We start from the raw sequence: 26,745 nt of genomic DNA, 5'->3' as shown, positions 1-26,745 counted from the left end.
CTAAGTGATTATTTATGTTTAGTTATAAGAGTTGGAAGACTTATGCTGTATTTTTAAGAACCTTGTCAGAGAAAGAAGGAAATGTAAATACAAATAGAAGTGTTGAGTTGTTCAATTATATATCAGATTAATATATAAGATTAGACACAGCCAGAGTGCAACGTGTGTATTTTTGAGTTTATTTGGGTACTGCTAACATAAACATTCCTTCCCTGACCAACAATCCAGTTTTGAAGGATTTTAACTCTTGTGTTTTAGCTTGGTTGCTGGTTGAGCGAAGGTTTTTGTACTTTAAATTATTGAGACCATATTGGGGGTTTTTTACTCCCTTTTCCACTTACAGAGCCAGTTTACTGTTTTTCTTTGAAGGAAATATTCAAAAACATTTAACCTACTGATACCTCAATTAATGTAATTTTATTGGCATCTATTTTTGTTTTTGAAATTTATCAGTAGCTGCTGCATTTCCCACCCTCGACTTATATGCGGGTCAATAAGCTTTCCCATTTTTTGGTGGTAAAATTAGGTGCCTCGACTTATATGCGGGTCGACTTGTACACGAATATATACGGGTAATCTACAGTTTTGTCAGCTTCCTTGCACAATCTGTACTTTGCATCATCTGAGGATTTTTCAATTCTGGCCTTGATCATATTTGTCTGTTCTTGAGGGGCGGCAATCCGGGATTCCGTTTCCTTTTTCAGAGTTCTGGTTGCTAACCACCACCAGGTATTTTCAGTGTACACCTTGTCCTTGATCTTCTCTACAAATTGGCCATGCAGTGCTTTGTTGTGCCAGCTTTCAGTCCTCATTTTAACCACATTTTTCTGTACTCCGGTTTTGGACTTTCAGTAAATGCCTGTTCTTCACTTCAATCACTGCCTGTTCTTGACTTTCATTCACATAATCGGCCAACGCATGTTTCTCCTCTTCTGCTGTTTGCTTTACTTGCAGTAACCCTCTGCCACCAAGTCTCCGGGCAAGTTATAGTCTATTTGATATCATTACGTGAGTGTAAGGCAATGGTTCTCAACTTTCCTGATGCCACGACCCTTTAATACAGTTCCTCATGTTGTGGTGACCCCCAACCCTAACATTTATCCATTTTACAGATGGAGAACACTGATGCAGAGAGTCTTAGGCGACCCCTGTGAAAGGGTCGTTCGACCCCCAAAGGGGTCCCGACCCACAGGTTGAGAAACACTGGTGTAAGGCATGGTGCATTGTCATAAGCTTCCGATTTTTTCTATCCAGTGCATCCAAATCAGCCTGTGTTTAGTTTATGATTTTGGCAGTGTATGGGCCAGGTGTTGATGGCCTTGATGGTATTCTTGCCATTTATTTTGGATTTCAATATTTTCCTGACCCTCTGGGTGCATTCTCTGCTGACCACATTGATGTAATCCATCTGCAAAATGCCCAGGTATGTGTAAGCTGCCTCTTGGTTGCCCTTCATCTTGCCCCTCTTTATTGCCACAGTGGTGGACTTTTCCAGGCCAAACTCCATCAAAATGTCTGTGCTGAATATGGGACTATGTTCGCTAGATTGGATTTCTGTGTCTGATTTCCTGTAGAGCTTCCAATCATCCAGGTTCAGCAAGTCTGTGGCCATTTGATCTCCCAACTTTGTTTTCTTTAAAATAACTTAGTGGGATCCTGACGATGATAAACAGTGAAGGCAATAGGGAATCACCTTGGAGAAGTCCTTGCTTGTTGACTGTTCCATAATTTTCATTTCTGACTGTCCATTCAGTTCTCCACTGTTTCATCGCTTTATCAGTGAATATTCTTATGTTTTTGCTGCACCGATTATTTCTAGGCATTTCATGATCCAGCTATGGGGCAATGAGTTGAATGCCTTCTTGTAATTGATCCAGACCATATGCAGATTTGTTCTTCGATTCTTTCAGTTCCCCGTTACCATTTTCTCTATCAGGAGTTGATCTTTTGTACCCCTGCTCCTCCTTTGGTCCCCTTTTTGCTCCACTGGCAGGATGTTATTGGCTTCCAAGTAGTCCAGGATGTTATCCGCTTTTATGCTGGTGAGCAGTTTGAACATTGTAGGCAAATATGTTATTGGACTGTAGTTTCCAGGTGTTGTCCCTTTAGCTGGATCTTTCTGAATCAAGTAAGTCTTCCCAGTTGTTAGCCATTTGTTGATTTCATCATTTTGCATGGTTTCACTGAACTGCTTGGCCATCGTCGGGTGTAAACTGGTCAGGTATTTAAGCTAGAAGCCATGCCGTTGATCATGTCCACATGACATTCAGTTTTTTTACTTTCTTGACCCAATTTTTAAATCATATTTCCAGTTCTTGCATTTGTTTCTTGCCATCTTTCTCAAAATCTTGTATCCACTGTGCCTTCTTGTAATCTTTCTCGTTTTTCGACAGGTCTTTCCAAAACTGAAGAGTTGCAATTTTCTCTGCTTTCTTGCTTTTGACATTGGTCTTTGGGCTGAGGCTTTGGTAGAAACACCTTCAGTCAGATTGAAATATGTACCACAGCCACGTCTTTTCATTGTCCACGTTGTTGTTGTTGTTGTTAAAAATTCTATATTGTTCCTCCCCTTTCGGGCTCGGGACAGTTAACAACATGGTCATCATCTGACACAAACATACAACATAAACCCAGTACAATAATTAAAATAAGCCAATCCTAAATTTATATTAATAAAAATCAACGTGGTGGCACAATTTCAGCTTATTACAAATTCCCATAAAACGAGCATGGTTCAGTTGGTGTTCAATCCATTTGCCACAATAGCTCCATCTGCAATGAAATCTGAAACATTTCAGCCAAGAATCCTGGGGCTGGGGGAGCCTTCGCAACCAATGTCTTTATTTTGACCCAGAGTATTTATTTGACCCATCCCCCTTCCGCACACGCAAAATAATGCGTTTTCAAACCACTTTCACAACCGTTTGCAAGTGGATTTTGCCATTCCGCACAGCTTCAAAGAGCACTGAAAGCAGTTGGAAAGGGCATTATTCTGCACGTGCAGAATGAGCCCCAGATTCTTTTGATAGCCCAGGCTAACACAGTCTCCTTGCTCAGAAGAAACGCCAGGGGAGCTGTGGTTAGCGCTTGCATGGAAGACCACCAAGAATGTTAAGGGTTCCTACACAAAGGCAGGCGATGGCAAACCACCTCTGTTCAGAGGTGGGATCCAACCAGTTCTCACCACTTCTCTAGAAGTGGTTACTAATTTTTTCTGAGTGCCGAGAAGGGGTTACTAAAGCAACCTCCCTGCCCAACAGGGACTGGAGGTGCGTGTGTGCGGCGGCGCCACTGTTTGAATCCCACCACCGTCGGAACCTGTTATTAAAAGTTTTGGATCCCACCGCTGCCTCTGTTCCTCTCTTGCTTTGAAAATCCTAAATGTTATTATTTTGTTTGATATCACAGCTGCTAGTTCTTCAGCTGGTTGTTGGCCTTTCTTTACAATTTGAGCCTCACCCAGAGATATAGGAAGTTGTAATATATCGGCATAGTATTCGTGCGGATCCCAGCAGGGCTGCCTTCTGAATCTGAGAGTTTGGGACTCTTTAGTTTGGAGGGGAGACGTCTGAGGGGGGATATGATTGAAGTCTATAAAATTATGCATGGGGTAGAAAATGTTGACAGAGAGAACTTTTTCTCTCTTTCTCACAATCCTAGAACCAGGGGGCATACATTGAAAATGCTGGGGGGAAGAATTAGGACTAATAAAAGGAAACACTTCTTCACGCAACGTGTGATTGGTGTTTGGAATATGCTGCCACAGGAGGTGGTGATGGCCACTAACCTGGATAGCTTTAAAAGGGGCTTGGGCAGATTTATGGAGGAGAAGTCGATCTATGGCTACCAGTCTTGATCTGCCTTGATCTCAGATTGCAAATGCCTTAGCAGACCAGGTGCTCAAGAGCAGCAGCAGCAGAAGGCCATTGCTTTCACCTCCTGCATGTGAGCTCCCAAAGACACCTGGTGGGCCACTGCGAGTAGCAGAGTGCTGGACTAGGTGGACTCTGGTCTGATCCAGCTGGCCAGTTCTTATGTTCTTATGAGAGATGTAGATTTTGTTGATTTGAAGATGTTTCAAGTGCCGCCATAGTGTGTTCGGAAAGGTACCAGGGTGCCAATTACCCCCGGGACGACCTCAGCTTGTTTGGGCCATAGTCGCTGAATCTCAATTTTCAAATCATGGTATTTAGTGACCTTCTCATCTTCTTTTTCAACGGCCGTGCTGTCACCAGGCACCGCTGTGTCGACAATGGACACTTTCTTGTCCTCAGTCACTGTGATGTCCGGTGTATTATGTGCCAATACTTTGTCCATTTGGTTTCAAATGTCCCACAAGATCTTGACTGAGTCATTATTATTATTATTTTCTCCTGGACTGGTAGCTGTCAGTTGAATGCTGCAAGAGGTGTTATTTCAAGGTCTTGAGGCCCCAGGCAACTGAACTCTGTGGCTGTTTCCAGAGAAAAGAAGAATTGTTGGATTTAAGTGCCTGTGTTTCATAACCTGATCACTTTTTTTCTGCAGAGGAAAAAGGGACCTTTTGTTCTTTAGATCTGTTAGGTCTCAAAAGCTCAGCAAAGTTTGCTATGGTTGGGGCAGTGACAAACTACCGTGTTTCCCCGAATATAAGACAGTGTCTTATATTAATTTTTGCTCCCAAAGATGCGCTATGTCTTATTTTCAGGGGATGTCTTATTTTCCCTGTGTTCTGTTCGTCGGGCATGCTTCCAAACAAAAACTTTGCTACGTCTTACTTTCAGGGGATGCCTTATATTTCGCATTTCAGCAAAACCTCTACTATGTCTTATTTTTCGGGGATGTCTTATATTAGGGGAAACAGGGTATTTCTGTTGGCCTTTGCCCTGACCCCCCTGGTCCAAGCTAGCCTGATCTTATCAGATCTCAGACACTAAACAGAGTCAGCCCTGGGTGGTAATACCTGGGTGGGAAACCACCCAGGGCTGACTCTGTTTAGTGTCTGAGATCTGATACCTGGGTGGGAAACCCTGGGTAATACCTGGGTGGGAAACCACAAAGAAGTCCTAGGTTGCTATGCAGAGACAGGCAAGGGCAAACCACCTCTGTCCATCTGCCCAGGCTTGGATGGCCCAGCAGCTGCCCTGATCCTGCCAGATTTTGGAAGCTAAGCAAGGTCAACCAGGATGGGAGGTCACCAGAGATGTTCAGCCTCACTCTGCAGAGCCCAGCTAATGGCAAAATACCTCTGAACTTCCCTTGCCTTGAAAACCCTGCAGGGTTACTGTAAGTCATTGTTGACTTGATGGCACTTTACAAGCACTTGAACTCCTTCGGAATTTCCCAAGACTTGAACTCCTTGGGAATTTCCTGGGAATCTGGCCTGAAAGGCCGGTAGCAGGTTGGACACAGTAGGGCCGGTTAGACATTAAATCGAGACCCTTTCATACAGCATTGATTTTAGCTCATGTTGCTGAATCTGTACAGGTGCTTTCAAAAATCAATCCAGAGTAAAGGAGTATTGCAAAGGTGTAGCATGGTGGCGTAAGAGCAGCAGTGGCGTAGGAGGTTAAGAGCTCGTGTATCTAATCTGGAGGAACCGGGTTTGATTTCCCGCTCTGCCGCTTGAGCTGTGGAGGCTTATCTGGGGAATTCAGATTAGCCTGTGCACTCCCCCACACGCCAGCTGGGTGACCTTGGGCTAGTCACAGCTTCTCGGAGCTCTCTCAGCCCCACCCACCTCACAGGGTGTTTGTTGTGACGGAGCAAGAGCAAGGAGATTGTCAGCCCCTTTGAGTCTCCTGCAGGAGAGAAAGGGGGGGATATAAATCCAAACTCTTCTTCTTCTTCTACAGAGGTGAAGAGCAGGTGGATTCTAAACTGGAGGACCGGGTTTGATTCCCCACTCCTCCACCTGAGTAGCAAAGGCTTATCTGGTGAACTGGATTTGTTTCCCCGCTCCTACACATGAAGCCTTCTGGGTGACCCTGGACCGGTCATGGTTCTCTCTGTACTCTCTCAGGCCCATCTGCCTCACAAGGTTGTGGGTAGAGGAAGGGAAAAGGGCTTTTAAAGCCATCTTGAGACTTTTTTCAGGAGATAAATCCAAACTCTCCTTCTTCAGTGGACATGATTGTGTTCCACCCACATTAAAGGCGGAAAAATTGTTTCTTATTTGGAAGCTGCTCATCGTCTTTCATCCCTGGTTTCCTCTTCACTGAGATGCCAATCTTCCCTCATCTTCCTCTCTTCCATCCTCCTCCTCCTTCACACAGTTATGCACAAACTCGGCTTCCTTTCTGCCCACCGCCAGTTCCTTCCCCTTGAGCGGCAACGTCACCAGACATTGCTGTGTTGCGCTGACATCAGCTCACCGTCTCATTTCTTCTGTGTTGTTTCTGCCCAGGTTCTCATTCCCAGCAAATGGGTATGTTTCTGCTTTGACTGCAGGGATTTACTCCAGCCAGACCAGAAGTTGGGGGTGCTAGCTGGAAGTGGGGGGCGGAGGACAACGTGTCCTCCGTGCTCCAAGACTGACTGGCTCATTGCCCAGAAGAAATCGGCTTCTGCGCGAGCATGCCTACTCGAGTTTGAAGATGTTTGTAACAGAGAACTTCTGCACGTGTGTTACAGTAAAACCTCCAGGCAGCCCAAGACCTGTGCCTGCAAATGTCAACACTGTGTGTAAACAGTTCCCTGTTTTGTGGTTTTGCAGAAGCCATGAGGAGAACTAATGAAGTCGCATGTAGCAGCAGTGGCGTAGTGGCTAAGAGCACAGGTGCACTCTGATCTGGAGGAACCGGGTTTGATTCCCAGCTCTGCCGCCTGAGCTGTGGAGGCTTCTCTGGGGAATTCAGACAGTCTGTAAAATCTTACCCATGCCTAGCACTGGGTGACCTTGGGCTAGTCACAGCTCCTGAGTGCTCTCTCAAATCCCACCCACCTCACAGGGTAGTGTCAGCTTGTGATCAAAGCAAGGAGATTGTAAGCCCCTTTGAGTCTCCTGCGGGAGAGAAAGGGGATATAAATCCAAACTCTTCTTCTTCTTCTTCTAGAGGTCTGAGGCCTTCCTCTGCTGTTGCTTCGTGGTGCTGGTGTTCACTTACTGCCTCTGAATGAGGAGGCTCCTTTTAGTCACTGTGGCTAATGGCGAAGCTTCTGGGTCCAGTTTGCTGGTCCTCTGGGGCAACTGTTTAGCCACTGTGTGAAACAGGACGCTGGGCTAGATGAACACACTGGTCTGATTCAGCAGACCACATTCTGATCATATTCTTATGTCCTCACAACAGCCCTCAGTGTGAGACTGTCCCATGGTCAGCCAGCAAGTTTCACGGCTGAGCAAGAATTCGAACCTGGGTCTCCTGTATAAGCACAGACGCTGCCCCTGGTTCTTCCCGTAGTCTTCTCCCAACTCTAGTCATTTTCTGTGATTTTATATATGTATTTGCTTCATTTATTCCCTGCCTTTCTCCCCAGAGAGAGCCAGCATGGTGTAGTGCAGAGGTCTTCAAACTATGGCCCTCCAGATGTTCAGGAACTACAATTCCCATCAGCCTCTGCCAGCATGGCCAAGTAGCAGGGCTGATGGGAATTGTAGTTCCTGGACATCTGGAGGGCCATAGTTTGAAGACCCCTGGTGTAGTGGTTAAGAGCGGCAGATTCTAATCTGGGGAGACCCAGGTTTGATTCCCCACTCCTCCTTCACACGAGCAGCAAACTGGATTTGTTTCCCTGCTCTTGCACATGAAGCCTGCTGGGTGACCTTGGGCCAGTCACAGTTCTCTCTGAACTCTCTCAACCTCACCTGTCTCACAACGAGGCCCGTTGTGGGGAGAGAGGAAGGGAAAGGAGTTTGTCAGCCACTTTGAGACTTCTTACAGGAGAGAAAGGCGGGGTATAAATCCAAAGTCGTCGTCGTCGTCTTCTTCCAGCAGGAACCCAAAGCTTCTACTGTTCTCCTCTCCTCCATTTTATCCTCACAAAACCCCTTTGAAGTGAGTTAGGCTGAGGGTGTGTGGCCGGCCTGAGGTTGGGATTGTTGATGTCTGCTCTTTTTGTGAAGGTGGCCCACAAGTGGAAGTGGCATCAATTTAGGGTGTTGAGCTACAATTTCTAAGAACATAATAATCTGTTCTGCCCATCAGACCAGAGTCCAAAGTCCCAGCACTCTGCTAAGTTATCAGTAGGAGCCCATCAGGGTGCCATTGGGAGCTCACCCTGCAGGATGTGAAAGCAATGGTTTCCATGGCTGTTGCTCCTGATTTCACTCTGGTCTGCTAAGGCATTTCTGCAATCTCAGACTGTAAGGAGGATCAAGACTGGTAGCCACAGTAGACTCCACTTCTCCTCCATAAATCTGTCCAAGCCCTTTTTAAAGCTATGTCCAGGTGAGTGGCCATCACCAATCACCTCCTGTGGCAGTAGATTCCAAAACACCCAACTCACATGCTATGGGGTTATTAAAGTGCTCCTTTTATTAAGTCCTAATTCTTCCCCCCAGCATTTTCTAAATGAATAATGCCCCCTGCTCTCTAGTATTGTGAGAAAGAGAGAAAATTTTCTCTCATCCACATTTTCTACCCCATGCATAATTGTATAGACTTCAATCATATCCTCCCTCAGACGTCTCCTCTCCAAACTAAAGAGCCCCAAACGCTGCAGCCTCTCCTCATAAGGAAGGTGCTCCAATCCTTCAACCATCCCTTGTTACCCTTCTCTGCACTTTTTCGATCTCCTCAATAATTTTTTTTGAGATGTGGCTACCCAGATTGAAGAACACAGTGCTCCAAGGCAGCAGTCAGACCACGCCTGGCATGCAAGGGTGCATGACAATCTTTGCAGTTTTATTCTCAATTCCTTTCCTAATTATCCCCAACATAGAGTTTGCCTTTTTCACAGCTGCCATGCATTGAGTTGACATTCCCATGGAACTATCAACTAAGACGCCCAAATCCCTTTCCTGGTCTGTGACTGATAGCACTGACCCTTCTGGCTTTGTCTCTCGTTTGCCTTTTTTCTTCAGACTTGCTCCCGCCCGGGGTATGCAGCCTCCTAAACCCTTCGACCATCTATGCCAACAATGAAATCTCGCTGAGCACCATCGGGGTCTACGGCTTCGACTATGACTACACCCTGGCGCTGTACTCTCCTGCCCTTCACTCCCAGATCTACAACACTGCGCGGGACATTCTTGTGGAGCAGTATAAGGTACACCAGGCATGAACTTCCCTTTTCTCATTCTGACTTGATGGCTGGAGCCGCGGTCGTTTCTCTGCTGCTTCCTCCTCCTCTCCTGGCTTGATTCAGGAAAAAAAAAAGCACATTAAAAATAATTTTGTAGGTTAGGTCCGGGAGGGCAAAGAGCTTGGCTTGTCAGTGTCTTAATGGCAATGAGCTGCAGAAAGAAGAAGAGTTTTGGATTTATATCCCCCCTTTCTCTCCTGCAGGAGACTCAAAGGGGCTGACAATCTCCTTTCCCTTCCCCTCCCCCCAACAAATACCCTGTGAGGTAGGTGGGGGCCAGAGCCTGGAGAAGTTTCTCTGTGATTCAGCCCAAGGTCACCCAGCTGGCATGTAGTGTACAGGCTAATCTGGAATTCCTCTGTGGAGAAGCCTCCACAGCCTCCATGGTGAGCTGGGAATCAAACCCGGTTCCTCCAGATTAGAGACACGAGCTCTTAACCTCCTACGCCACTGCTGCTCGCCTCCCAAAGTGATACAGATCATTATAGTCAGGGATGGGAATTGCTGCCGCACCATATTTTTCTCAAGAGCTCGATTTAATGCTTTTCCATTGGCCCTGCTCAGTGAGAGATTCCAGCATTGGCCCATGGAGACGTATCTGTGTCCTTTCAATACAAACCATGCTGAGATGAATCACCTGTGTTCTAATATGAATTCTACAAGGATCTTGCTGGTGGATCTGGAGTATACAATTGTTTAATCTTGCCCCCCTACAATCTGTAGGCCTATTGAATATTTCAGTTATTGTACTCACTCTATTTGACTTGCTCATTAAGATTTTATCCGAAGATAAGGATTCTACCATTTGGTATGGGATGTCAACGTTTTGTGACATCGCTAGCAAAATACAGAAATTGTTGGTGTTGTGTGAAATTGCTCCTTCGCTGTACTTGTATTTACACTTTTTACACAGGGCAAATATAAATGCTGTAGAGTGCAATAAAAACCTTTGGGGGGGGGCGGACTTCACACAGGTCCCATCCCCAAAACGAGTTCACCCTGTTTTATTTTCCTCAACCTGGGATTTTTGAAAATTGCTAAACCAGCGATTCTTTTGCAAAATCCCAGGCTGGAGTCGCTCCCGTGCGAATGGCCAGGTAGGAGGTGCTTTATTTCCCTCCCTTCTACCACACTGTCCACAGTCAGGGAGAATCCACCTGCCACGATAATATGTTTGTTATTGCCCTGCTCAGATCCCTTTTTCTTTTTCTTTTCTTTTGCGTGTTGCACATGGGCAGCTATGCAGGTGCAGCCGATTGTATTGTGGGACGATTGGCATGGCTGTGGTGGTTAATTTCTGTATGCCTGCACAGCTATGCGTGTGTTGCGGGAAATTTAAAAAAAGAGAAGCATCTTTGTGTGAAGGCATGACAGCAACCTGGATTGTTTCCTTGGGCTCCAATCACTGCCTGAATAGCACAACCCATTATACATTTGCTGTGTGAAATCCACATATGACTGTATTTAATAAAATGATTTGAATTTCGTAAGCTATTTTTCGTAATTCAATTTTTTATTGTACAAGCATAGGAAATAGCAACAGCAGAATCTCCATGGGGAGGGGGTGTTACCTTTCCCGAGTACTTTTATACTTTCTCAGCACACACAACTACCCTGTTTCCCCGAATAGAGGACATCCCCCAAAAATAAGACATAGTAGAGGTTTTGCTGAAGTGCGAAATATAAGGCATCCCCCGAAAGTAAGACGTAGCAAAGTTTTTGTTTGGAAGCATGCCCGACGAACAGAACACAGAAAAGATAAGACATCCCCTGAAAATAAGACATAGCGCATCTTTGGGTGCAAAATTTAATATAAGACACTGTCTTATATTCGGGGAAACACGGTAGCTCTTAAACATGGAATTTTCCAGTGAAACAAACTTCTTAATATCTTTTTTTTCTGTAAGGAAGCAGCCAGCTTGCTTCACTTGCCTGCAGCGTTTGGGCTTAAACTGTGATCCACTGCCACCTAACATACAGGCATCGATGTGGTCAACAAAATTGGCCCTCCTTGTTACAGCAAATGTATCCCTTCCTTAGAGTAATGGGTGGAACTTCTATCTGCCCTTGGTTGTGCCATGTCTCCTGTTGAGAGCCCTGCTGTATCTTGGGAACAGATATGAAGTGCCACACAGGAATTTACCTGTGTTAACAAGTCAAGGAAAATGCTTACTTAAAACACTGCCAAACTGTGACCTTTTCTGAAGGTCTGGAAGCTTTTAACCACCACCCCCTCCCCCCCTCCCCCCGCTAATTGTCTGTTTTGGTCTCTGTTTCCTCAGTATCCAAAGGGCCTCCTGAAGTATGAATATTGGCCAAACTTTGCTATCCGGGGCTTGCACTACGACATTGCCAAGGTGAGAGTGGTCCAGGAAGTGAATTTTATTATTTATTTAGAATGTTCCGGTTCTCCAGAGACCTCCTCAAGATGGCCCATGAAGCATGACGGAAAATTCATCAAATACAAACAGGAAAATGACCAACACTAAAACTAGGAATAAAGTGAGCACAGGGCCTGCCAGGGCGAAAAGCCAGGATAAATGTGACGTTCATCCTGTCACGGATGCCTAAAATGGTCCTCATGTCAGTAGCAGACCATTGAAAGAAAACTACAGCAGGGCCTCCTTGAGTGGCTGAGGTGAAAGAAAACTGCAACTTCAGTAAAAAGCTTGTGAAGAGAAAGGTTTTAGCCAGGTGACTGAAGGAAAAGAAGACTGGTGGCAGCTGAACCTCAAGGCAGGAGTGTTTCATAGGTGAGGGGCCACCACCAAGAAGCCCTGCCTCTGGTCACCACCCCTCCTCACCTCTGCAGGCAGGGCCCTGAGAACAGAGTATAAAAAAAGCCAGAGTATATAAAAAAAGGCACCGCCGCACACGCGCACCTCCAGTCCCTATTGGGCAGGGAGGTTGCTTTAGTAGCCCCTTCTCGGCACTCAGAAAAAATTAGTAACCACTTCTAGAGAAGTGGTGAGAACTGGTTGGATCCCACCTCTGCCCCTAGATCAGGTAGCTCTTCCTGATGTTCCTCTGGAATTTCTAAGTCCTTCAAATCTATGATACGTGATTGGAGAAGGGGAGGAGAAAAAAAAGGAGGAGTAGCCAATTCTCCACACTTGCATATGAAACTGTACAGATCTGCTGCCAGTCAGAGTAGAGCCAGTGGTGGCGAACCTTTGGCACTCCAGCTGTTATGGACTACAATTCCCATCAGCCCCTGCCAGCATGGCAATTGGCCATGCTGGCAGGAGCTGGATGAGAAATCTGCCAGTCCATAACAGTTGCTAGTGCTAAAGGTTCCACTCACCAAGTGGAGGTGAACAGTATTCCCCTGGATAGGCCAAAAAGGTCTGACTGGCGCCGAGACGGCTTTGTGTGTTCACGTTGTGGGGTGAGCCGCATGGAAGCCAACAGGGAACGCAGATAGGCGCTGTAGATGGAATGCCTGTGCGCGGCTACTTTGACCTTCTACCAGGCGCTGCGCTCCCTGCACCCCACGTTCCCCGTGGGTCACAGCGGTGGTCAAGGGAACTGCCTGACTCCACCGCGGTCACCCGGTGTCCCAGACAAGGGACAAAGAATACTTGCCCCAGGTATGGATTAGACCCAGGCGGGCGGCTTCTCCTGCACATCACCGCAGCAGCCCCATGAGAGATCATATGCATACATGATGACCTGCCCGCCCTCCGCTTTCCTGCCTATTCGCCTCCTTTACGCCCCAGAGGTAAAACCTAATATTGTAAGGTGCCAGGGACTCAGTACTACGGCAAGAGTAGCTATAGGCCACCGGATCAAATTCTCCGGATCAAGCTGACCGCTGGCGCTTTCCTGCTGGCTCCTTCCACCGGATGATATCACAATCCTCGGGCCTCTTTCCTTTACAACCCCTCAAGCGGGCCGGCCAACCGTGAAGTGCGTTCCTCCAGTGTGAGGCACTTCATTCAACGCCACTGATCGGTGTTGACGTTCCTAGTGCTGCAAGATCCCGATCCGCATCTCCAAAAGAAATCTTGGGGTCCAAGCCTCGTCTACCTCAGCCCTACTTTGTACCCGAGTTGTTTTTGCCTGCTCGCCGGCCTCCTTTCCAGTCAGGCAGGAACATATTTGTACATCTCGAAACAAATTGATTCCTTCTTTCTTTTCCTCCCCAGCTTCGCAAATGACTGGGTAGCTGTGCGTAGGCAGCTAAACTCAGTTGCTTCTGTAAATTAATAACATTTGCCGACTTGTTTGCAAGAGCCGAGTAAAGTGTTGGAGCGCTGAGGGCAAAGATGTGTGCTGACTCCATCTTCCTCTTACTCCCCTGTAGGGCTTGCTCATGAAGATAGATGCCTTTCACTACATCCAGCTGGGCACCGTGTATCGGTAAGTGTCACCCAGGTTGGTCTTCGGTTGGCTGAGCAGAGTTCAAGAGTGAGTTGATTCAAAATGGGATTTCCTGCCCGTTCTTCAGACCTGACTTTTTTTACAGCCTTTGCTCCTAGACCAGTGGTGGCGAACCTATGGCATTCCAGATGTTCATGGACTACAATTCCGATCAGACCCTGCCAGCATGGCCAATTGCCAATGCTGGAATGCCATAATGCTGGAATGCCATAAGTGGGTGTAGCCATAGGTCTCCAACACCACCTGTCTAGGGAACTCCAGGGGAGTAAAGGAACCTTTAACACCTCAAAGAGCCGGTTTGGACCCGTTTTTCCCACGGAAAAGAAAACACTTGGAGCTGCAGTAACCAATTTTTGGACATTTTAAAATAAAGATAACACTGTATATATTGCCCAGGGTTTTTTTTCCTTTTACTCAGCTCATTCTGAGAAGCGCATGGATAAAATGCTGTCCATCCCTGCTGCCCTGCGGAAGGCCGGGCAGAGATAGGGGCCAGCAGCTCGGCGCTGCTGGCCGCCCGAGAGAAAGCGCCAGCCCAGCTCAAGCGGGGCAGAGCTGAGGAAACCAGCCAGGGTCGCGTGACCACGCCGACCCTGGCCTACGAACGGTGGTCGCCCGCCCTGCTGCCTGCTACAAGGCCGGAGCAGGATGAAAGCTGGCTGGCTTCGGCTGCGTGGAGGCTGCACGGGTGCAAAGGGCAGAGAAAGAGGCATGCGGCTCTTTCGAGGAGCCGCGGTTTCCCACTGCACCCCTGGTCTAGACCTTTTGGTCACTAGGCATATCCCATGATTCTAAGCATGACCTCTTTGATGTCAGACACAACCCATTCCTCCCTTTTTCTCAAGCGATTGGAAAATTCCAGCAGTGGGATCCCAGCATGAATATTTTTTAATGGTCACATGCTCAGCTGAGCGCACAGTTACCGAGGCTCATGATCCAGTGGAGATTCCTTGGAGGTCCCAGTTTTCTCTACTTCCATTTTTAAGTGACTATACAAATGATGTAAACCATGTGTTTTGATATCCTGGTAATTGTGCAGTTCATAAATCTGGTTCTTCCATTCATTTCCAGGTGCCTCTTTCTTCCACTGCCTGTTTCTTTAACAAAAATATAGAAGGAGTGGTTTCATAAGCTGTCATTTTGAGCATGCTTTCTTCGGTCGCGTACATCACGCTCCAACAAACTCTGGTTTTCGACGCAGGTTACTTGGGTACAAGGTACAATGTTTCCCTCTCCCGATCCCTGTTTCCTGGCACAGCAACTCTCTCTTCTTCTTTGCCAGGGGAGGTCAGATTGGCGTTAGAGAAAGGAGTGTGGATCCCTGATTCCAGCTCCTGAATTGCAAACCGTAGCTTGAGGAGGAACCCAACACGTTGCAGACCGAGCACACCTACCTGGTCTGTTAAGGCATTTTGCAATCTCAGATCAAAGAGGGATCCAAGATTGGTAGCCATAGAAATCGAAGCTTCTCCTCCATAAAATCTGTTGTCCCAGAAGAAGCCCCCCTTTTAAAAGGCTATATCCAGGTTGGTGGCCATCCACCACCTCCTGGGCAGCATATTCTGTGTCACCAAACACCATAATCACTGCGTTGCGTGAAGAAGTAAGTTTCCTTTATTCAAGGTCCTAATTCTCCCCAAAGAGCATTTTCAATGAATGCCCCTGGTTCTAAGTATTGTGAGAAGAGAAAATTTCTCTCTGTCAACATTTTCTACCCCATGGCACTGGTAATTTTATAGACTCCAATCCATACTTCCCCCCCCTCAATGCCGCTCTCTCTCTCCCAAACTAAAGGGGTCCCCAAGCGCTGGCAACCTCTCCTCCTCATAGGAAGGTGCTCCCAGTCCCTCAATCATCCTTTCTCTGCACTTTTTTCTATCTCCTCAGAAGGCCATTGCTTTCCACAACTTGCATGTAGAGTCTCCCAAAGGCACCCTGGTGGGCCACCTCAAGTTGCAAAGTATGAGAGGAAGCTGGACTAGATGGACTCTGGTCTGATCCAGCTGGCTTGTTCTTATGTTCTTGCTTATGTTCTTAACACACACCTGGAGCCTTGTGGAATCCGCCAGTCTCCATTTGAAAGTGATGGGGCTTGACTACTGTGTTGATCTGTGACTGTTCCCTTGTCAGCTATGATTCAGCATCAAGGGAACGCTAACTGCTGTTTCTGCCAGCTGACTAAACCCTGTCCTCCTTTTGTCTCCTGCAGGGGCTTGAAACCTGTATCAGATGAGGAGGTCTTGGAGATGTATGACGGCACCCATCATATCCCTTTGCACCAGGCTAGCGGCTTCTATGGCAAGGTAGGCCCCCTGGCTGGCTAACCTTGAAGGTTTTTCATCTTGATTCCTTTACAACAAGGGGACAGCAAGTTGCCATTTTGCATTAGTCCCCTAGGTGCCCTAACTCTGTATTTATTTGTTACATTTGTTTTTATTTAAGAATACTAATGCATCTGGCATTACCCGACCCGCCAGCGTTGCTGTAGTAGCTTAGATAAGAGTGGGAGATACACAAGGCAGCTTCCCTCCCTCTGGGACTGTGCTGGGATCTACCCCTTCCCGGAGTGTTGTACTCGGGTGGGGGTTGCACACCATCCCCTCCTTCCCTGTGGGAGACCTGTAAGGTTTGCACCCCCCCCCCCCCAAGCGGGAGTGAGCTCTGGGCCTGGACTGGGGCAAATTGGCTGGGCCTGCGAGTTTTGCGATGGTGGCTGGCTCGCCTCTTCCCAGCAGCCCTGCTCTTGAAGGGGGGGGCGGCGCGGGAGGAGAGGGGGGGGATTTTCCCTGGCCGCAAGTGAGTAAAAGCGGTTAAGGCGGCACGTTGCGAACCCCCCCCCCCCCCCCGCTACCTTCACCACTGGGTGCAGGATAAGGTGATGTGGAGGCTGGCTGATGGGGCGGCGAGGCTGGGGGTGGGGCCTGTGGGCGGTGGTGCGGTCGGCAGAGAACGGAGGGGAAGGCCATTCCCGGCGCGGTGGTCATTGAGGGCTGGGAAGGTCAGTTCCTGGAAATAGCGGTACAGAGTGTGTGTTTGGGGAAGCGAAGGTGTGTGTCGGCGGCATGCGTTCTGGGCGACGGTGGGCATACACATTTGGAGGTGGAAGGGGAGGGTGGTGGCGATCTGCGGGCGAGTTAGCCTGGCAGTTGAAGGAGGCGTTCTAAGCTGTGTTGTGGGCATGCGCCATGGGTTTTTGGTGGAAATTTGGGTTTTGTGTGGCACAGGAGTGGTCCCACAGTGGGGGAAGGAGCTAGGAACATGGAAGGAGGCATGTTGGATGTCGTGTGAAAATTTCATGCCGTTTGGTCCAGCCGTTTGGGAGGTGACCTGTTACCAACAAACTCACGGTCAGCTTTTTATATATAGATAGATTAATTAACCACCTTCCTTCCTTACTGAGCTTAAGGCGGCTTACCGTATTAATACAATTAATAAAAATAAAGATACCTGAAAACATAAAACCAAAATTTGAAATCACAGTTTAGGGCTGCTTTAATCAAAAGCGGTCCTAAATAAAACTGTCTGTAAAGGTCAAAGGTGGGGGGGGGGGGCGGGGGGGCTGGCAGACCTTTCTGGGGAGGTTTGTTCCATAATTGTGGGGCTGCTGCCGAAAAGACCCTGACTTGGATACCCACCAAATGAACTTCTGTGTTTGATGGGAAGGTCAGGAGGGTCTCTTAATTTGCAGGTAGGAACATATGGGAGAAGAAAAAACATATGGAGCAACGACCCCTCCACCCCCCGCCAAATCAAACTCATACATACCAAATAGAAGAAGAAGAAGAAGAGTTGTTTGGATTTATATCCCCCCTTTCTCTCCTGCAGGAGACTCAAAGGGGCTTACAATCTCCTTGCCCTTCCCCCCTCACAACAAACACCCTGTGAGGTAGGTGGGGCTGAGAGAGAGCTCCGAGAAGCTGTGGACTAGCCCCAAAGGGTCCACCCAGAGCTGGCATGTGTGGGGAGTGCACAGGCTAATCTGAATTCCCCTGTGATAAGCCTTCCACACCCAGCCTCAGGCGTGAGGCCCAGGAGAAATCAAACCCGGTCCTGCCCTCCCAGAGATTAGATACACGAGCTCTTAACCTCCTACGCCACTGCTGCTCCTTTACCATATATTAGTCTAACATGCTCAGTCTCATTTTAAGATTATTTTCATATTAAGAAAGAGCCATACTATTAATACAGTTCCTCCTGATGGTAAATTAAGATCTCAAATGTATCATACAGCAAAGCCCGAGAGTACAGAATCATAGTTTGTGCTATTTTTTGAAAGGTTTACAAAGTTATTCCAGTTTGCTGTAAATGTATCTGACATTTGGTCTTTCATTAATGCTGTTGATTTATCTAGTTCTGCGTATTCCTTAACCTTATCTAGCCGTTCTTTTGTACATGGGGTTTGTGTGTTGAACTTTGGGATTCCAAGAACCTTGGTTTTAATTCTTGTTATCTTTGTGGAGATAAGTGGGAAATCAGTATGGCCACCGAGTGAAGGTTAAGGCTTGGTGGGGTGCGGAGAGGATGGAAAAAGTAGTCCTCTCTTCCCCGTTCTCTGCCCCTTCTCCTTGCCTATCTATAGTATAAATCAGGGGTCTCCAGTCTCTTGGGCCCGTGGGCACATTTGGAATATTCAGCTGGCGTGTACGGGGTTGTGAACCAACCAAATGGAGTTGTCACAGGAGATCTGAAACCACAAAATACGGGCCATACAGCTTATCTTCCTCGGCTCTCCCAGTAGAAGTTCCCGCTTATTGCTAGTGGGTATGGCAGCTATTCCCAATCTCCACAGCTGATCGAATCTCCAATAGTTGATCAGAAGCCTTGCTGGGCAAAACAACCAACTTCAAAATATTGGGTGAGTGCCAGAAAAGATGCCAGTGGGCACCATGGTGCCCGCAAGCACCCTTTGGGGACCCTTTGATTTTACTTATGGACTTTCAGCAGAGCACCTAGGATGGGTGCAGGATTCTACCTTGAGGGCAGAGTTTGGGACTGGAAGCCCTGCTGATTTTGTGTCTCTGCTCTGCCAGTTTTCGTCATTACTAGTGCTTGATTTATTGTGGGCATTCTGAGGGGAAAGCACTGGATGAGAGTTGTCTGGTTCTCAAAAGGAAAAGCTCGGTGTCCCACAACTTCTTTCCCCGCTCTCTGCCTCCGTTCCAGGGTCCGGCCATCAAGCAGTTCATGGACATTTTCTCCCTGCCGGAAATGACCCATAACATGCTGGCTGTCGCCATGCATGTGACTTCTTCATCAACAGCGACGTGATTGATTACGACTCCCATCCCACCTCTGCCAAGCAAAGATGTCCACGGTGCATGTTGGGTTTCTTTTGCAGTAGCCTCTGGAGTGAGGCCTGGACACTTCTGGGGATTAAAACCGATCCAAGGTTGGCCCTATAGCTTTCAGAGTGTCAGAGCTTCAGCGGCCCTCCAGATGTTATGGACGACAGTTCCCATCATCTCCTGACAGCATGATGCTGGCAGGGGATGATAGGGAACCAGGTCCATGAATCCATCTGGAGGGTCAGCGAGTATGATAATCTGGCCTATAGAGATCAGGTCCCAGAGGAGGAGTAAGCTGCTTCAAAGGTGAATGCTCTATGGTATACCAAAGGAGTCCTTAGGGAGACATAGAGAGTCCCTAAAATGACATCCATATCCCTGCTGGAGAACTCCCTCCCTCTAATTTCCCAAATTCCTGCTCCCTCCTCAAGCATGCGTCCAAATCCCCAGGAATTTCCCAAGTCAGAGCTGGATACCCTAGTTCCGTGGTGGCGAACCTTTGGCACTCCAGATGTTATGGACTACAATTCCCATCAGCCCCTGCCAGCATGGCCAATTGGCCATGCTGGAAGGGGCTGATGGGAATTGTAGTGAATCCCTAACTATCTAAGAGTGCCAGGTCCACCACTGTACTAGTTACAGTGTAGTGGTTGAAAGCATAGGTGCACTCTAATCCCTGGAGAGGCACGGGGCTTTGATTCCCAGCTAGCTGCCACTTGAGCTCGTGGAGGAGCTTATCTGGTGAACCAGATTAGGCGGTAGCCCTCCAACACATGCCAGCTGGGTGACAGTTGGATTTGCCCCAAATCACAGTTTTGGGGAGTTCTCTCAGCCCCACCCACCTCACAGGGGGTGTTTGTTGTGGGGGTGGGGAGGGCAAGGAGATTGTAAGCCCCTTTGAGTTTCCTTACAGGAGAAAAAGGGGGGATGTAAATCCAAATTCTTCCCTTCTTTTATTATATGACGTGAACTGCCCTGAGCCTATCTTGACAAGGATGGACAGCCTTCAATACAACCAATCAAGTTGCAGTCCAAAAGAATGTGTTCCACTGTCAATCAACATCTAATAAAACAACTACCCATATACAACTGTACAGTAAAATGACTGTGTATATCTAACCTTATGGCGCCCTTCCTTTACGATAACCCAGCGAGGGAGGGAACTCGCTAAAAAACCTATAATACAATGGGAGAGGAGGGGCTCTCATCTGGTCATTGCCCACCCACCCAGGAGTGGGGAGGCGGTTGTCATCTAGTCCTGGCTGACCCTCCCTGGGGAAAAGGGGAGGGAGGGGGGCAGGGAGAGGGAAGGGGGCTGTCATTTGACCATGTCCCACCCACCCTGGTGGGGAGGGAGCTGTCATCATAGCTACCACCCCAGGGGAGGGGGGGGCTGCATTTGGTTGTGGCCCACCAACCCTGGGCGGAAGATTAGGGAAAGGAGGGGACGGGAATATAATAGGGAGAAAAGAACAAAAAGTATAAAGGAACAAGAAGCGGAGAAGGGAGGGGAGCCAAGATGAACACCGTTGCTGCTGTCAGCCTCAGGCAGGAGGAGGACTGTCAAGGGCCGGGGAAGGGGCAGTTTTGTTCCCCAGTTAGAGGAGGAGGAGGGAAGCGCTGGGTGGGATGTATTTTTTGGAAGCAGGAGACTCGGTATTTTGTTTGTTCGGGGACATTTTGTTCTGCGGCTTCTCTGCAGGCCAATTGCTGCAGAGTTCGTTTCCCTGGGCTGTGGTCGTCTGGCTTTCTTGCTGTGCGTGTTTGGGGACGACGCCTCTCCCCGTTGCTGCTGCGCCAGAACAGGCCGTCCTGAGCCAGGAGAAAAGCTGGGAGGGAGCTGCCTTGCCCAAGCTGCTGCAGAGGAGCTTATCGAGGAATCCAGCAACTGCTCAGGACAGCCGCCCCTCTCCCCGCTCCCACTCGGCCTGCTGTTTTTAGAACATTTTACTGATCCCTTGTTCCATTTCCTTGACACAAGGACCCCTCCCTTTGCTCTCTGGATGGCTTGAGCTTGCGGGTTGCCAACCGCCAGGTGTAGCAGCCTGGAGAATCTCCTGGAGCCTTCTTTGGAGGTTTTTAAACAAGGAGGCTGGATGAACATTCTGGCTCAGGAGTGCTCCAGATTGTGTGTTCCAACGCAAGGGCCTACACAATGGACCCAGCTTCAGAAATTAAGGTTCCCACTGGAGTAGCTTAATTTACTTATAAGTAACCAAAATAATTTTTATAATTTTACAAAGCAGTTGCAACAAAATGTTTTGGAAAATTGTTTGCGTCTCCCATTGGAGTAATGAAAATAACTTTTTTAAAATATATATATAGTACAGGTATTAGAATGGCACTGACGAGTATAATCTAAAATACAAATATAACAACTAGCCAGATTCTAGGTGAATTGAACTGGCCTCTGGATTAAACTTCATGAAAACTGTTAAAGGTGCAGGTCCAAGGTTTTTCAATGTACAATAGCTATGGTTATAACTCAGGACGACTGACTCTGCAATTTAAGGTTTTATTCTTATGCCTCTTGAAATGTTCCCTGCATAGGAATGAAACTTAAAAAAGATTATTTCTTTCATCACTCCAATGGGAGAAATGTAAATACCAATTTTCCAAAAACATTTTGTTACTGTTTCTGTAAAATTCATTTAAAAAATTGGTTAGTTACTATAAGTAGAGTTGCTACTCCAGTGGGGGAACTAATTTTTGAAGTCATTATTGTAGCCTGGTTGGTACAAGTTTTCTCTCGTTTTTCGACTTTGGTGTGTACCTTCCCCTTTTGCACTTAGCATAGGCCCTCCTTCAGCACTTTATTACAAAAATAATGGATTTTCAAACCACTTTCCATAACTGTTTGCAAATTAGTTTGCTATTTCCAGCGCACAGCTTCAAAGAGTACACTGAAAACAGTTTGAAAGTGCATTATTCTGCATGTGCGGAATGAGCCATGGGATTGTGTGTTCCTGCATGGCAGGTGGATTGGACTTGATGGCCCTTGGGGTCTCTTCCAACTCTGTGATTCTATTATCTTGTATGTCATCGGGGCTGTGTGCAGAAATAGAATAGAAAGTCAAGGCTCCGGCTTTCTATCCCTGGCTGCTTTTGGAAAGGGGACAGGGTCTTCTTGAGGTTCTAGCGGGGTGGGGGGGATAAGGAAATTATTTTGTTGGTGGAGGTTTGTGCGTGCCTTGTAGGGTCCCTGTGGCCACCAGGGCAGGGTGTTGATAGTTCTGCGACACAAAGAAGAAAGTTCATTGGCAAAAATCTTCCTGGAGGCTTTGGCAGGCTTGGCTCATGTGCTTTGTTTTAAACAGCACACTTGAGAAAAAGATTTCCTGCCTGTGTCAGCTGTATGCTGAAACAAGTATTTCAAAATTCAGCCTCCAGAAGCTGAATTGGCCATTTGCCTAAAATACGCAATTACGTGCCGTTTCCATATCTTCGTTTTGCACCTTCTGGTGATGGGGAAACAGGCACAAGATCTAGGCCGGGCACTGCTTCTGTGACTTCATGATGCCTTCCTAAGGGGCTAGAAGCTTGCTTAACAAATGTAAACGGAATATCTCTGGGATCATCTTGAAAGGATTGTCTTCTGGATTAGATTCTGATGTTTTGAGGTTTGTGGGTTATTTTTGCCTTTGTGGAAAGTGACTTCATGAGCAGCAGTGGCGTAGGAGGTTAAGAGCTCGTGTATCTAATCTGGAGGAACCGGGTTTGATTCCCAGCTCTGCCGCCTGAGCTGTGGAGGCTTCTCTGGGAATTCAGATGTAGCCTGTGCACTCCCACACACCTGCACGTAACTGGGTGACCTTGGGCTAGTCCCACAGCTTCTCGGAGCTCTCAGCCCCACCTACCTCACGGGGTGGTGTTTGTTGTGAGGGAGGAAGGGAGGCAAGAGAGATTGTAAGCCCCTTTGGGTCTCCTGCAGGAGAGAAAGGGGATATAAATCCAAACTCCTCCTCCTCCTCTTCTTCTTTCGCAAGGGCTAGAAGCTTGTTTTAAAATCGTAAACGGAATCATCTTGAGAGAGGATTGTCTTCTGGAACAGGTTGTGACATCTTGAGGTTTGTGGGTTATTTTTGCCTTTGGGGATAGTGTCTTTCTCAGCCGGGCCTGATGTTCTTTGAATATGATGCCTGTTTCCCTCGCTTTGCCTTGCCTTGTGGTCCAATTTATGTGCGGGAGGAGGCAGGCGTGCCTTGGGGCAGAGACGAGGGTGTCAGGACTCCTTTGTCCTGTCTGGTTCGGTTGTTCTGCATCTGTGCCATGTGAACATTTCCACACCTGTCTGTGCATGTTTGTATTATTTATTTCTTCTGCTCTGTCTCATAGCTCAGATCAGCTTACAGCAGCTGCCTCTTGCACGTTTCAAGCTCTTTCCAATTAAGGAACTGCTATTTTGAGTGACATTTGGAGGGATCCAAGAGGAAATCCAAAGGCAGGCAACTGGCTTGGAGAAGGAACCAAAGGTTACTTCCTATCCCATTTGCCTTGTTCCAGCTTCTTGTTCCTATTATGAGGTGTAGAGGCATTTAGAGCATTTTAGACATGACGGTGCATCCATCGCATTACACACATTTCCCCTATAAGCCCGCACCACACCTCTGATTCCCTCCCCCAAATTGGAGGTGTTTCCAGGTTGTCAAAATGCAACATCCTTTAAAATGATCCCTATTACCCCGGTGCAGTTCCCAATTCTCCTTTATCTTTAAAAAACTTCCCTCCAAGTGATTCCCTTTTCATTTCATTAAAAGTGCAGTTATTGAGGGAAATGTGCAGTAGACACCTTTCCTAGACAACACAAGCACATGAAGCTACACATGAAGCCTGCTGGGTGACCTTGGCTAGTCACAGTTCTCTTAGAACTCTCTAAGCCCCACCTATCTCCATTACAGGGGGGGTCTACAGTTGCAGGAGAAGAGAGTTTGTAAGCACTTTGAGACTCCCTTACAGGAGAGAAAAGCAGGGTATAAATCCAGAGCTCCTCCTCCTCCTCCTCCTCCTCCTCTTCTTCTTCTTCTTCTTCTTCTTCTTCTTCTTCTTCTACTGGAAACTAAGAAGAAGAAGAAGAAGAAGAAGAGTTTGGATTTATATCCCCCCTTTCTCTCCTGCAGGAGACTCAAAGGGGCTGACAATCTCCTTGCCCTTCCCCCCCCTCACAACAAACACCCTCAGGTAGGGTGGGTGGAGGCTGAGAGGAAGCTCCGAGAAGCTGTATTGACCCCAGCCCCAGGTCAATCTCAGCTGGCGTGTGTGGGTGAAGTGTACAGGCTGAATCTGAATTCCCCCAGATCATGCCTCCCACAGCTCAGGCTTGACAGAGCTGGGAGATCAAGCCAGTTTCCTCCAGATTAGATAACCGAGCTCTTCACCTCCTACGCCACTGCTGCTCCTTTATATAACAGATGGTTATAACAGATGGTTATAATGCTGTAGTGATCTAGCAATTCCCAATTTTAAAAACCTGAAGTCTGCTCCCTGGTGTGGAAATGTAATGGTAGCTTCTAGGGTTGAGGCAAGGAAAATGGTACTGGTGGGTACAGTGCTTGCAAAAATACAGACCACCCGTTCCACATGGCAGCCAAAGGCCATTTGATTGTGATCTTCCCCAAAAAGCGGTGCCAAATCACGTTTGGGAAAGATCGTATTGTAAATTAATGGATGAGGAGAGAGAGCGTGGGAAGTTCCAGTAGAATGATCATCCGATGGGAATTTCCCCAAACAATATCACTCGTCCAGGAAGCCTCACCTTGGAGCAAAAAGCGTGTGGTGCTTGGGTTTTGCTGAGCAGAAGCGCGGAGTGAGTTCGCGCAGCCTCCCTTCCAGCATCCCCTTCTCCCGCATGCCAGAGGTTTTTCTGTCATGTGCTAAGGCAGCTGGCTCAGAAATGGCATGTGCCTACCTCCATCTGAGGCGCCAGTGATGGCCGAACCCGGCTAGCAAAATGGCGGCTTGCCGGAGCCCCTGTCTGTAGGGCACGCATACTGAGAGTTTGTCATGTGGGGGGCGGAAAATCACACACACACACCCCACATACACACATCTAGGCTAGCCCTGGACCACTGAGCATGACGCGTGGCGGATGCGAGCGCGTGTGAGCAAGGAGGGATAACCTCAGCTGGCAGGCCTGGTGCCTGTGCTCCTGTGTGGTGGCACAGCTGTCTGCCCAGGTGCCGAGGTGCAGAGGAGGCAGAGATGCTAGAGAGGCACAAAGGCGGTGCGTGCAGTGACTTGCTACGGAGGCTAGAGGCAGGCTGCCCCTGCTTGGGCGTATGGGGCAGAGGAAAAGGGAGGGGCCAATGCGTTTTTTCTAAACTAGAACCTCGTTATTTCAGGGTTAAATTGCCGGGTTTGTAACACTTTGCCTGTGATAAATGAGTGGGAGTTTGGAGTTGCAATTTCTGGGCACTTTCAGGTTCTCAAAAAAGGTTAGCCACATCACACAGATCTTTAATTGCAGAACTAAACTTGCTCCTGGACCTGTTTCATGTCTTCAACAGGATGCCATCCGTGATGTCCACATTAAAGGTTTCATGTACAAGTGGATCATGCAAGACTTGGGGTGAGATATCCGTCACTCGCTGTGGCGATGTGGTGGGAAAGGCGATTTGGGAATGGGGCGCAGTCTGCGGAATCATCTAAGCTTGCCCCAACATATACGTGCTCATCCCTTACTCAGTTAGCTGACATCACCAAACACACGAAAGGGACTAAAACATGCTTTTTTTTTTTAAAGGGAAGTTTGCTACTTGAAGGAATTGAATTCTGCCAATAATTCTGCGCTCCCACAGAATGGCCAGACTCCCCGCACCATGGTGTCTGAGCCCAGGTGGTGGTAACCCGAGACCCCTAAGGCCACCCGGGTGCCAGAGGTGGCACTCAGGAGCCCTCTCTGTGAGCACGAGCAAATAGAGGCCACCACCCCCCTCCACATGTAGGCTGTCCCTGGGCCACTGGGGCTCGATTATTAGCATTAAACCTAAGACCTAGATTTGGGAAGCAGTGTAGGTAACCTTGTTGGCTGAAGTAAGCCCCACTCGATTTTTCATCACGAGAAAGAACTAAAAGTAGCGATCCTTTACCTGGAATTAAAGCAGTTGGCTGCTGGCAATAGGGGCTTGCTACCAGATAAACCCTCCTAGGTTACATCTGATTCACATGTTCCGAGAAGGAGTTGCCCGATTGCTCGTGCAAAGCAAATAAGGAAGGCCAACAACTACCACCATAGGCTTCAACTCCCAAGTAACGCTTACACTCCTCAGGAATAGCCAACCATTTTTTTCTAAAACTAAAATCTCATTGTATTGTCGGAAGGCTTCACTGGCGGAGTCAGCACTTGGGTGCTGTGTGTGGTTCTCGAAGACTTGTATGGCTACAGATGTTCTAGCAGCATTCCTCTCCCGGCCCGTTTAAGCCTGCATCTGTGGCTGGCCTCTTCAGAGGATCCTCTGAAGATGCCAGCCACAGATGCAGGCGAAATGGCACGAATGCTACTAATGACCTTTCATCTGACCGGAAACCATACAGCACTCATATGCCCTGTATAAGCAATCTCATTATTCAGGTTAAATGGCCGGGTTGGCACTTAGCAATAAATAAGTGGGTTTTGGGTTGCAATTTGGGCACTTGGTCTCGAAAAGGTTCGCCACCACGGCTCTAGCCTGAGTCTGAAAGCAGAACCAATGTGCCTGCAGGTTGCTGCAAGGGAGAATTTCCTTGGCCTTCTCGTACTGTCTCACACTGCTCAACAATTCTGTCCCTAGAAGTGTCCACAAAGGGCCGGTTTTCTGGCCAAGATACCCAAGCAATTAGTTGGGGCAGATCAAGGTAGTGCAGGGGCTTCACCTGGCCC

General features: G+C 47.8%; 1 protein-coding gene across 1 annotated transcript in view; it reads left to right on the top strand.

Annotated features, from left to right (window-relative positions):
* The window catches only part of LOC125427903 (5'-nucleotidase domain-containing protein 2-like), a 54,208-nt gene that overhangs the window by 263 nt on the left and 27,200 nt on the right, over nucleotides 1-26,745 (top strand). Inside the window, 9 exon segments of the mRNA XM_048487470.1 lie at nucleotides 1,994-2,042; nucleotides 9,002-9,186; nucleotides 11,505-11,579; nucleotides 13,529-13,584; nucleotides 15,815-15,908; nucleotides 18,769-18,846; nucleotides 18,849-18,886; nucleotides 19,973-19,997; nucleotides 25,394-25,466. Coding sequence (XP_048343427.1) covers nucleotides 1,994-2,042; nucleotides 9,002-9,186; nucleotides 11,505-11,579; nucleotides 13,529-13,584; nucleotides 15,815-15,908; nucleotides 18,769-18,846; nucleotides 18,849-18,886; nucleotides 19,973-19,997; nucleotides 25,394-25,466 — 673 coding nt within the window.

The sequence above is a fragment of the Sphaerodactylus townsendi genome, linkage group LG03 (assembly GCF_021028975.2).
Source record: "Sphaerodactylus townsendi isolate TG3544 linkage group LG03, MPM_Stown_v2.3, whole genome shotgun sequence".
NCBI classification, from domain to species: domain Eukaryota; kingdom Metazoa; phylum Chordata; class Lepidosauria; order Squamata; family Sphaerodactylidae; genus Sphaerodactylus; species Sphaerodactylus townsendi.
Note: the sequence above shows the minus strand (reverse complement) of the source record. Positions and strands in the feature narration are given on the sequence as shown.